Source organism: Equus caballus, chromosome 19 (assembly GCF_041296265.1).
Source record: "Equus caballus isolate H_3958 breed thoroughbred chromosome 19, TB-T2T, whole genome shotgun sequence".
Classification (NCBI taxonomy): domain Eukaryota; kingdom Metazoa; phylum Chordata; class Mammalia; order Perissodactyla; family Equidae; genus Equus; species Equus caballus.
In genome coordinates this window covers 58,707,428-58,719,546 of record NC_091702.1, presented here as the reverse complement: position 1 = coordinate 58,719,546, position 12,119 = coordinate 58,707,428, and the positions used below count along the sequence as shown (strand labels likewise).

The 12,119-nt window shown below is 45.9% G+C and overlaps 2 protein-coding genes across 11 annotated transcripts in view; one reads left to right on the top strand and one right to left on the bottom strand.

Moving 5' to 3' along the window:
* HHLA2 (HHLA2 member of B7 family) overlaps positions 1-1,406 on the top strand; it is a 97,073-nt gene extending 95,667 nt beyond the window's left edge. For 9 of the 10 annotated variants that reach the window (XM_070242849.1, XM_070242852.1, XM_070242847.1 and 6 more), the window contains one exon: positions 1,001-1,144. In XM_070242849.1, coding sequence (XP_070098950.1) covers positions 1,001-1,039 — 39 coding nt within the window. In that variant the 3' untranslated portion in view covers positions 1,040-1,144. Of the gene's footprint in view, positions 1-1,000 lie in introns of all 10 variants that reach the window. The other variant, XM_070242856.1, reaches the window with a different exon arrangement.
* The window catches only part of MYH15 (myosin heavy chain 15), a 132,316-nt gene that overhangs the window by 17,062 nt on the left and 103,135 nt on the right, over positions 1-12,119 (bottom strand). Inside the window, exons 34-37 of the mRNA XM_070242846.1 lie at positions 7,273-7,465; positions 6,832-7,035; positions 3,165-3,290; positions 881-1,051 (exon numbers count right to left, since the gene is read on the bottom strand). Of these exons, the coding sequence (XP_070098947.1) occupies positions 881-1,051; positions 3,165-3,290; positions 6,832-7,035; positions 7,273-7,465 (694 nt within the window). The remainder of the gene's footprint in view (positions 1-880; positions 1,052-3,164; positions 3,291-6,831; positions 7,036-7,272; positions 7,466-12,119) is intronic.

Sequence of the window (12,119 nt, the reverse complement as noted above, 5' to 3'; positions counted from 1 at the left end):
GCCTTATAGTTCTGCTATGTGGGACGCTGCCTCAGCATGGCCTGATGAGCGGTGCCATGTTCCTGTCCAGGATCCGAACTGGTGAAACCCTGGGCCACCGAAGTGGAGGGCATGAACTTAACCACTCGGCCTCGGGGCCGGCCCCTCGTCATTCCTTTTTAATCAGCACGATCATATGGATGTACCATAAATGTGCCTTGGTGTTGCATCGTATGGATACAGCATAGATGTGCAAAGGCAACACTTTTATTTTTCAGAGGCCCTTCTGAGCCATCAAATCCCAAACATTCTTTCCATCCTTGTCACATTTGTCACATGACCTATACATTGTCATTGAAATTGATTCAATAACTTTAAAAATCCTACTTTCAAGATAGGTCTTCTATTTGTTTTCAAGCTGCCTGAAGGCAGGTACTACATCATTTCCCTCCGCCCTTTCTACGTCTTCACCAAGTCTTTCTTGATCTTTGATTTAGCTGTTTCCTTTTTCCTTCTCTGGCTGTGAGGAAATGGGCATTCTCTGCGGAGGAAATAACAGGAGCAAAGGCACAGAAGCAGGACTGTGCAGGAGGGTTTGGAAACCACAGATACCCTGGCTGTGGGGAGTGCAGAGCTGGGGAGGGCGTGAGGCCCGAGATGCACCCACGCTCAGCAGGAAGAGGGAAGGCACATTTCACCCAGTCCAAGAAAAGTCCGATTAGGTGGCCCAAAGTCAAGCAAAAATGAGTGAATACATTGAGATCTGACACCCCAAAGAGCTGAAACTGCTAAAAGCAAAAGTGATGTGGGAGGCGGGGAACATGTGGTGTGATATTCCAGGACAATGAGGCCTTGAATTGGGAGTTGTGGAGACCCCGTGATGACCCACGCAAACTCCTACCCTGGATTCTAGTTTCTGGATTTGCTTTCTACTCCCCAGCAGGGCAGTCTGCTCAGCTTCATCCAGCCTCTTTTGCAAGTCTTTAATTGTCTGCTCCATATTTTTTCTCATCCTCTCCAGGTGGGCATTGGTGTCTTGCTCCTTCTTCAGTTCTTCTGACATGTTTGCTGCCTAGAAAAGAAGGAAAGGGACTGAGACAATTTGGCAGCCAATGGATCTTAACATTTCCACCCACAGTCTTCAGTTCCTGATCTGCCTAGATGTCGTGGCTTGCCTCTGTATATTTAACCTCTTCGCACCACGCTCTCCCAAACGTCTGCGGCCCTCAAGTCTGTTAATGATAAGGCAATAAGATAGTGGCAGCTACTGACGAGCCTGGGGTGAGGGGTGGTGGAAACAGTCCAGAGGTGAAGTACCACAAAAACATGATCACACAACCCTTGCATTGAAAGAAAGATGAGCAATTGGAGCAACAGCTTTCAGCTGAATAAAGCACCAGGACGTGTCCGGTAACATTGTGCACCTGGAAAAGTGTGAAGGCATGCCTATGAAAATCTTTTTCAGATCTCACTTCTATAATTCCGTGATTTACAATTGCAAACAAGTTTAGGCTCCAGGAATTTGGCAGCACCAGATGCTCTCAGTGCCAATAAACTGGCACAAGGAAGGTTAATTCTTGCTAGTGAAGCCTGCTCTTGGCTTTGGCTATGTATACAAAGGCTTGGTGTCTCCATGCAATTATTAAGGACTGTTTCATGAATCTCTCAGTGCATTTAATGTTAGAACACTGCCCTCCCAGCCAAAGCGTCTCTGTCTATCAGGTTACCAACCATCTGTATAATTTAAGTGTGAGACGTCTGTGCAGATGGTGAGGGCAAAGAATGAATTACGGAAGCAACTCTGGGCTCTGCCACGTAGGGTTGGGACTCAGAGATAAACTATTGGAGAACTGGAGGGTGGGAGGAAGAGGGAGCGAGTTCATTTTTCAACATCATCATGAAAATCTTATAAAGGCAAGGTTAAGCAGATAGAGTCTTCATACTGTATGACTGCATAAATTTACCAAGCAGGCATAGAAGCTCTTTTTATTCCTATCTATCCATGTGGATTTTCATAAATGTTAAGCATATTATTTTTCCCTTGGCCATCAAACATGTTCCAGCTTTCACACAGCTCTTCTCCATCAGAGAGCAGAAGTGTCTGCCTCGATACAAAATGGCCGAATGAGAGGTGTGCTTCTCTATTCTGAGAGGGGGCTGGATTCTACAGTAACCTGATAGTTAGGATTTGGTGCAAAGGTTTTATTTAGCTCCCTGAGCACTAAATAACTCCGGCAAATATAGATACAAGCTCTTCCCCTCCTTTGAATTTTAAAACAACTAATGTAAAATCTAATTAAATATCTTGTCTCCCCAATTCCCATACCCTTTTTTAGCAAGAGGATCAGCTTCCACTCACACAGCAGAGTTAGGGCTGCTGTGTGGTTCTGCATTTGATAGACCACACAACATCACTCAATAGGGAAGGGGTGAGTGGAGGCTGACATCAGGTCCATGCTCCGCTCCGCAAGCCTGGGGTCCCCGCATAGACACTTCCCCTCCACCCGCCTTCTGCAAATTGCTTTTGCTAAGTGCTGCCTTCTGCTCGCTCTGCCCCTTGAGAGAAGCATGCGTCTGCCCACACAGGGTACCCAGAGGGCACCTTTCTCCAGTTCCCGCAAAGGTACAGTCAAGTCTGGCAGCCAACCCTGAGCTTAGTGTCCTTTAAGAAAAGCACCGCCATCAACAATTTTACACTTGCAAATAAAGAAGGCCCACCAGCCCTGACGCCCATCTTTACCAACCTGATTCTGCTACTCCAGCAGTAGCATGGGTTGTAAAAAATAAGTGAAATAAGCATTCTTTCCAGATCATCGTCATAAACCCATTACAGACCCTAGGAAAATAGCTGTTTGTAAAGAAACACAGGAAGAATTGTTTCTAGACACTAGAAATATTGATTCACAAGTGGAAAGCAGCTTAACTTAAAAAAAAAACTCTTACTTTCATAAGGTTTTGCTTATAGCAATTCCACTGCTCCTTTTTATTGTCTCCGTAGGTTGGAGGGGAGGAGCTAATTGGCCTAATTTTTCAAAATGGAAACAGAGGCAGAGGGGTCAGCTAAGCCCTCCAGCCTGTCTGGAGAATCAATGAATCCTTTTTGGCTGCAGATCTGCCCCCGCCCCTCGGCTGCTGCTCCAGTCAACTCTAGAAGACAGGAGTGAGCAGAGAGTCAATGGACCCACCTCCGTGACTGCCTTCTTAGCCTTCTCTTCAGCATTTTGACACCCCTGCACCGCCTCTTCGGTTTCTTTCTGCAACCTGGCAACATCAACCTCCAGTTTCTTCTTCTGGCTGAGGAGACTTGTGTTCTAAGGAAAAGCAGCATTCCTGTTAGGCACCTTGAGACTAGCGATGCAAATGCAAGCCCGTCTGTTCGGGACACACAATGGGCGAGGGCGCTGGCCAGGAGCGAGTTTTATTCCAGTCAGCCATACTCACTCAAGCAATACTTCCACCACAGGAGGCAGCGTTAGAAAAGCCCCTTGCCATCAAAGGCATACCCGAATGGAAGAGATTTCAGCCATTCAGGATCAAAGAGAGGGCAGCCTGAATCAGAAAGGGGAAATGGATCCCAGGTAACATAGGAGCCCCAAACGTGTTTGGTTTTCGACTTGGCGAGGAGTATGTATTTCTGCCTTTTGCTCTTTGAAGGGGTCGAAGCCAGTGTCCCTGGGCAGAAGTCAGGGTCAGCTGCAGACATTTGGGGAGCAGGGGCTTGGAGAATGAAAATCAGTTTCCAGCATGCTGTTCCAGGAAAAAAAATCCTGCCCTTCATCTCCCTCCCCACCTATTGGTGTCTGCAGGGGGGAGGCGGGAAGAGCAGCTCAGAGGAGCCTCACCCTGCAGCCCTTAGAAGCCCCCGTGACACCGGAGGGTCCTGTGTTCTGTGGCTGATGCTGCCCTAATTCTTTTCTTCTTGGGTTGTGACAAGAGGCTGAAGCTCCTTTTGCTGCTATTTGGTCCATGTTTGAGGATGTGAAACCTCAGCATAAAGAGTGTGTATAAAAGGCACGGGCTTCTATTCTTTATTCCTCCTTATTGTCCTTTCACTTTCCTCTAGTTAGTGCCTTTCTCAGTGGCAGATTTAAGCCATGGAAATAAAAAGATGTTCAAGTTTCACAGGTTCTACTCTGCTTCCTCGATGACCTGAGGCGTCTTCATCAAGGCTCCCACTCTCTGTTCTCACAGCCAGCGAGGCTCTGTGCACCCCCAGGCTTCCCACTGCCATGGCTGTGGCCTTGGGGGATAAATTTATTTTCCTGGAGTGTTTTCTGGATGCTCACTGGACACAACTCCTTAGAAAGTTTTTCTTTGTAGAGAAAGATACAGGTATAAATGCTGATTTGTGTGTACACAGAATCATTTACATTATGTGCTAGGGAGATAATGGTTACAACCTTTCCAAGCTGAGTGACTCTAATTGGTTCTTTTGGGGAAGAAAGCGGTGAGGGGGTATTGCGTGGAAGGGAATCTAGATTGTCACAGCTCAGATTTGAGAAAGGACGCACGTAATCAGTCAGGATAAGTTTGGCCTCATGTTTGATTGAGGCTAGAGGTCTGAAGATGCAGAAGGAGCTAAGAAGTTTCCTCAAAAGTTTCATTATATTATCAAAAGATTGATAGGTTTCTATAACTGCAAGTTGCCCCTGCATGGTCAAGGTGGGGGAGAGGTCCTTACGAGCAATATATCACCTACACATGCTGGTCCAAGAGCGGTCTCTGGACCAGCAGCATCACCTGAGAACTTGCTTGATACCTGGGTCCCAATGCAGAGATTCTGAGTCAGTAGGTCAGGGTTGAGATCTGAGAATTTGTAGTTTTGCGTTAGTATCTCTTTCACACCTAAAGTTTCAGGAACTCTGCCCTAGAGACCAGGTCTCTACTGACTAATTTTTTTTTTTTTTCAAACCTATCTCCTCCTCTCTCTCTCTGGTTGACGTCCTCATCTCTCAGCAGGCTAGTGGTTTTTCATCATGGGACCCAGTGGTACATTATCACTTACAATATGCATGGCAAATGAGTACTACAGATAGTGGATGATTTACTTTTTAAAAATGTAATATTCTACTTTATAAGAATCCTACTCATTGTATTTAGATAAGCTTTCTTGAGAGAGAAAGGAAACGTTGAAGTGAGTTAGCCTGCTGGGAATTATGCATAACCTGCAGCCTGCTCATTCTATACCACCTGGTATCTAAATAGGATTGTGTCATGCACATGGACACAGAAGTCAAACTGCAGGCACAAACTGATTGTAATACCTTCCAGCTGGTACATCTCTGGCTTATACCTCCTTTTATCCAGTATTTCTCAGTGGGAGTACAAGTGGCATTCCGGAAGGAGCAATTCTTTGTAATGCGGGGCTATGCTGCACCTCGCAGGAGTAGTAGTAATTCTGGACCCTGCCCACTAAATGTCAGTGGCACTTCCCAGTCACTGTGGCAACCAAATGACCTCACGGGCATTTCTAAGTGGCCCATAGTACGGCAATTCTGCCCCTACTTGTTTTAATTCATCCTTCACAGCAATCACCAGAGTAAACTTCCTAAAATGCAAATCTGATTTTTTTCACTCTCAGCCACTCAAAAATGCTTCAGATAGAATTCAAACTCCATCCATCTCAGACTCAAGGACCCTGGTGACCTGGCTCTACCTGCCTCTTAGCATCATTGCTGCTGATCTCCCCTACCACCACCCCTCCCCCATGTCCTAGCAGCATCCTCTTACTCACGGCAGTACACTACGGTTTTCTTATGTAGGTCTTCATTTCTTCAGGACAATGGAGACATCTCGTATCTATAATATATACTTGCCCCAGGTTATGGTGGACACCCTATAAATGTCTGTTGAATGACCCATTTACTATACACGCTTGGCCTAGCCAATACGGTTTCTACTGATTGTATGAGAATGGCAAAGATTCCAAGAATTCATGTCACATAAGCTTCCATGAGAAGCCAGAGTCCTGACAGCTCATCGTATCTGTCAGCAGCCACTCAGAATTGTTAGAAGTCTCCTGGCTCTGAGGCAGGAGCATTTGTTTTTAATCCTAGGATGCTGAGGGAACGCGTGGCTTAGAGGCAACAGGAGAAGCGGGCAAGTGATTCTGGAACACCAGAGACTATTCATCTCTCTCTCCCCAGCATCGTGGCCATGAATGCTCTAACAGTCTACGCTTCTGGCAGAAAGCTTAGTGTTATGAGTCAAGGAGCGTCCCCTCCAAAAAAGATATGTTGAAGTCCCAACTCCAGGACCTCTGAATGTGATGTTATTTGGAAATAAGGTCTTTACAGAGGTAATCAAGTTAAAATGAGGTCATCAGGGTGGGCCCTTATCCAATATGGCTGATGTCCTTATAAGGAGGGGAAATTTAGACAGAGACAGATATTCACCGAGGGAAGGTGATGTTAACAAACACAGGGAGAATGCCACGTGAAGGCAGAGGACTAGCGTGATGCATCTGTAAGCTAAGGAACACCCAAGATTGCCAACAAACCACTGGAAGCTGGGCAAAGGCAAGGAAGGATTCCTCATGAGATTCACAGGGAGCGTGGCCCTGCCAACACCTTGATTTCAGACTTCTAGCCTTCAGAACTGTGAGAGAATATATTTCTGGTGACTTAAGCCACTCAGTTTGTGGTATTTTGTTACAGCAGCTCTAGGGAACCAATACATTGGCAATGAAGCAGAGTGTGACCACTGCTCTGCTGCCTAAGGCTCTCCCTATGCCTCACATGCTGCACCCACAGCTTGACGCACAACTGCGTGTGGGCCAAGGCTGGACCACAGGTGGAAACCTCTGCCTTCAACCAGCTGATGCAGCTCGTGGGGAGAGTTTATGGGCCCCACCTGGGTATGGAGTAGATTTATTCTTTCTGTGGCCTCCAGGAGCTCTTCCTCCGCCAGCTTGCGCCCGCGTTCTGTCTGCTCTTGCAAGGACCTCAGTTCCTCTAGTTCAGACTGGAGAAGAGAGTTGCGCCGCTCAGCCACAGCCACCTGCTCCTTCAGCTCACTATTCAGGTGTGTGCTGTCATCCAGCTGCACCCGCAGGTCCTGGGAGAGGAAACATGGGCCCGTGGCACAGATTCCTCTGAGTTCAAGGGGATATGCACCTGTGCAAGCATGTGCCGGAAAAAACCCCACCAATTTAAGTGTAGGCATGTTCTCACTCTCTTGAAGGATTAGGTTTGTTGTCCTCATTTTCATTGCTCAGCACAATCTGGCACTTGGTTTGCTTCCGTAAGCAGAGGCTTTCCTTCCCCCCTCCCCCATTTTACAATTTGAAAATACCTTGATTTGAATCTGAAGCTGACCCAGGGACCTTGTTGCCTCTGACGCCTGCTGGTTGGCACAGCTAAGCTGGAGTTCCATCTCGCTGAGGTTCCCTTCCATGCTCCTCTTCAGCCGGGCAGCCTCCACTCTGCTCCTAGTTTCCGAATCCAGACTAGACTGCAGCGAGTCAATAGCACACTGCTGGTTCTTCCTAGTTTTAGAATAACATTCATGGGGGAAAAATCATGCACTCAAATTAAGAAAGGTTACCTGCTGTGTAAGATTCAAATTAAAAAATTCAAGAAAAATTCTGGGTAATTAACAAAATGAGTCGAAAGCATTTTCATTTTAAAAACAGAGGTTGAGGGGTTAGGTGAGTGATCATATGTCCACCAACACAGACTAAGATTCCCAGGCCAACTTTCCAAAAGAACCAAGGAAATCACCAGAGTTAGAGATTCCTGTGGAGCAGCCTTAGCCTTATCTGAGACCCCCGCTAAAGGACAGTCTAGGGCAAACACCTGCATTTCCTAGGATGGCTAAGGATCAAGGAAGGTTGCTTTTGCAGACAGGCATAATACTTAAAGTATTTTCAATAGTGGAAAATGTCTGAACAAGGCAAGAAAGAGTCACCCAGGTTTGAACAAATCCCAAGCGCCAGCAATACTGCTCTAACAGCCTGTAGACACTTAACTCTCCTAGAACAGCATGGTTATCTTTCCCCAGGAGTTTGAGAATGCAACCATGGATTGGCTAAGAAAACCAGCTGCTGTGTGACGTTGAATTATTTCAGGATGCCTTCAGAACAATCAAAACCCTATGCTGAAACCATATTTGCAAAGTGACAGAAGCTTAGACAGGAGACGTGCGATCAGAAAGGCGATGAAAATATGTGGGAGCCCACGTAATCATTTCTCAGCCCTCGTGCAGTGCGTTGGGGCCATGAAGTCACACGAATTCAGCCAGTGGACTACGGGCATCACCCGCAGTTTCCAAGCCTCACCCGTACAACACTTTTGCTTGTGTGATCCTGTGCTCCCTCTCCCCATCTATGGCAAACTTGGTAGCCACATATGGAAGATTGCGGCATCACAAGGTGGAAGGAATCCGGGTCCTTGATTGACTTTGAAGAACGGCGGCCCACTCTCCATCATGCCCCATGTCAGATTCTGACATAAAGAAAAATAAACCTTGATAGTTTTAAGCCATGAAGATTTGGTGGTTGTGAGTCAGGACAGGTTAACTGTTATAACTAACACATACCCTGTTAGGCTCACCCTATAAAACAGGCCTAGGGCTGGACAGATCCGACCGAAAAGGGAAAAGCCTTCCGCGTGCCCTTCCTCACAGAGCCATCAGCACAAACAGCTAACATGTATTCATCTTGGGTCAGAACCAGGTTCCACGTTAAACCATCATTGAGCCATATGTCCTGAGCTCCAAGGCCAATCAGGAAGCATCAGCCTGCAGGGGAGTTTCTGACTGGGTGACAGGTGGAGGCTCCACTCTTCATGACCACTTTTCATCTCCCCATGAGTGGGGGGAAGTCCCAGAAGTAGTTATGGAAATGTATGGGAAATAATTCTTTCTGGTTCCAGAGCCAAGAGTTAGCACCTCTCCTCTGCCAACACCAGGTCCCTGGCCCCACAAGCTGTCAGCCTCACGTGCCTGTCCTTGGTCCTGGGCTTTTGTTCAGCAACCAGATCAGAAACCTATGGGGATGCCAGTACGTGAAGTTAATAGAAACTGTTATGGGCTGAATTGTGTGTGTGTGTGTGTCCCCAAAGTCATATGTTGAAACCCTAACCCCCAGTAGGTAGTATGTGACTGTATTTGGAGACAGGGCCTTTAAAGAGGTGATTCAGTTAAACTGAGACTGTTAGAGTGGGCCCTAATCCAACCTGATGGGTGTCCTTAAAAAAAGCGGAAATTCGGATACAAGAAGAAACACCAGGGAGGCGCACAGAGGGAAGACCCCGTGAGGACACAGTGAGAAGGTGGCCATCAGCAAGCCGAGGAGAGAGGCCTCAGGAGAAACCAAAGCTGTGGACACCTTGATCTTAGACTTCTAGCCTCCAGAACTGCGAGAAATAAATTTCCATTGTTTAAGCCCCCGAGTCTGGTAATTTGTTATGGTGGCCCTAGATGACTAAGACAGGGACACACACACTCAATAGCCCTGAAAGCTGTAAGACACTCCTCTGTCTATGTTGGGGAAACTCTCATTTCTGCCACCGCTGACTCTCCTTACACAGGGACTCTAGAGCAGAATCCTCTGAACAGAGATACATTCCAGTTAAGCAGACAAACGGAATGTTTCAAACCGTACTGTCTCCACTGTTGTTTATGAAACGAGCGCCCGCAGAGAAGTAGCAAGTGCTATAGTTTAAGAGGCTTGGCTGTGAGTCAGGTCTAGAGAATGGCTCCTAAACAGTCAACACATTTCATGCAGAGTCAAAAAATCCTGAAAATGAAAACTCTCCCAAATACATCTTTTAAGAAAAATGAAGCACTCAGGGTCAGGGAAATTTACCAAGGAGTTCCTTTTTTCTTCTTCTCTGAAACGTGAAATATGATTTGAGGAAAGAAGCCAAATGCAAAAAATCCCCAGAAAACCAAAAACCCCAAAATCAGAATAAAACTTGAAAAAGCTAATGATTTCAAAATGACAATCAATTCAATAAGTCATTTTTTTTTCTCTTGCCATATTGCTCATCTATATCAGAGAAACATAAGATTTACCTTAATTCCAATACATATGATTTAGCTTTAAAATGATTGACAAGGTATTTTGTTAACTAAATACCATGTCTGAGTTTGAGATCCTACTTCTCAAAGACATGCTAAAATATTTTACTTAGAAATGAGAAGAGATTTAAACATATTCTTCTGACAGAGACTGGGACAATAAAAGAAATTAGGTTGGACAGTGCACATAAATTAAGACCACATGGTAAAGTTTGAGATAACTGAATTCAGAGAAGTGGATCACAGAGAAGAAAAAGATGATGAAACATCACTAGATACCTGAGGCTACAGGCCAGGGGTGAGCAAATCACAGGTTATGGGCCAACTCTGGCCATGCCCATTTGATTTCCAGTTATCTATGGCTGCTTTCAAGGTACAACTGCAAAGCTGAGTAGTTGTGACAGAGACCCTATGGCTTGCAAGGCCAACAATATTTACTATCTGACCTTATAGAGAAAAAGTTTTCCTAACCCACTATAGGCGATAAAACCTAAGCAAACAAATGCTTTTTGTTAGTGTAAGGAATTTCAATGCCTCATTCCCAAAACCTGCTTCCACGGTACCTCTCCAGGCATGTCTGGAGAGAGCAGAATACGTGCCAGGTGCAGTCTGGCTCTGGGCCATGAGAAGACCTCACACATTTCAGTATTTCCTTGAATACCTTGAGTTGGAAGAGGGATATAGTTGGTGGTCCCTAAAGATTTAAGATACACCTAACCAACTTGTTTTCAATCTAGTCTTGAGCCTTGTGGTAGGGTTTGACTTACATGGCAATTATGGCCACCTGTTGGCCTTTAAGCTGGCTGCCAATGTCAGCCCTCCTTTCCTATGTCTAGGCTAGAGAGTGTCAAAGCTAGCCACCAAAACTCCTCCCCACTTTCCATCAGAGACTGCATCGCCACCTCTCTACCTATAGCCGTGATAATTATAATATTTGTAAAATCAAAAAAAATAGCCTAGTCATCCACAAAAGTTGAGGAAACCCTGGCCAGAATAGCAGGCACAGAGTCTGGCCAACATGAAGTGCTCAAATATCTGCTGAAGAAGTGAACCACATGCCATGCATACCAGCTGCTCATACTTTTCACCAACAACAGGCCTCCAGGCCAGCTCCCTCAGGATTGGCCCTCACGGAATGGAAGAGTAAGCTTGGCAGCAGAGAATGAGTTGAATGTTACCCAGTTTGCAGCACTATCATGGTTTTGCCTTTCTCCTGCTTTCCTGGTCCCTTCGGCTTCCTGGGCCCAGTCTCACAGGTCTCCTTCAGTTTCTGCAGTTTCTCAAGGTTCACATGGAGTAGGACATGGGACCTCGTCTTGCCCTCAGGCAACATTTCCCTTCCGTTCTATACCTTACCTGGCTTATCCTTAATTGCTTGTGATCTTATGCTTTCCTAGTATTTCCCCGTGGCATTCTATTCAGTTTCCTTAAGATCCCTTCCTCTCTTAAGCCTTTAAGTCCGATTAAACCAAGGCATTTCTGATACAATCTGCACTGGCACAGAGCACTCTCACAGAAGGGTCTGCAATGGTATTTGTGATATTTTGTAAGATACGCTCATCTTTCCTTTCCAGATGTACCTATTATAGTTATCATGAATCATTAACTAAAACGCATGAATAACTCGCCTCCTCCCTTTAGCCCGCCCCTTCTCTTTTCAGCCCCTTCACAGCTCGTGCCTTGTCTTCAGTTCTTTCTTTTCCGGGCCCTGGCTGTTTGCATCCCCGGCTTCCTTTGCACTAAGATTGCTATAATTGGTGAACTGCTCTGCGACATTCAGATGTACCTGACGAGATGCAGACTCTCTGAGGATGTATTCTTTCCTTAGCTAGGTTTATTAATAGGCACAGGTTTGACGTTACCTGAAATGAGGTTTTTTTTTTTTTTTAACTGCACAAGGAGACATTCATTTTTGTTCCTCATGGAAGGAAGTAGGGCAAATATCAAGGCCCAATGTTTTCGCCCTTCATCAAAAACATTCTTTCAGACACTGGCTCAGAGCCTCTAAAGTGGACCTGAATTCATCCCACCATCAGTGCTATAGAGGGTAGGGCCGGTGAGTGAGAGCAAAGATAACTCACAGCACATACAAGCCCATATTTGGCTTGACATCCTCA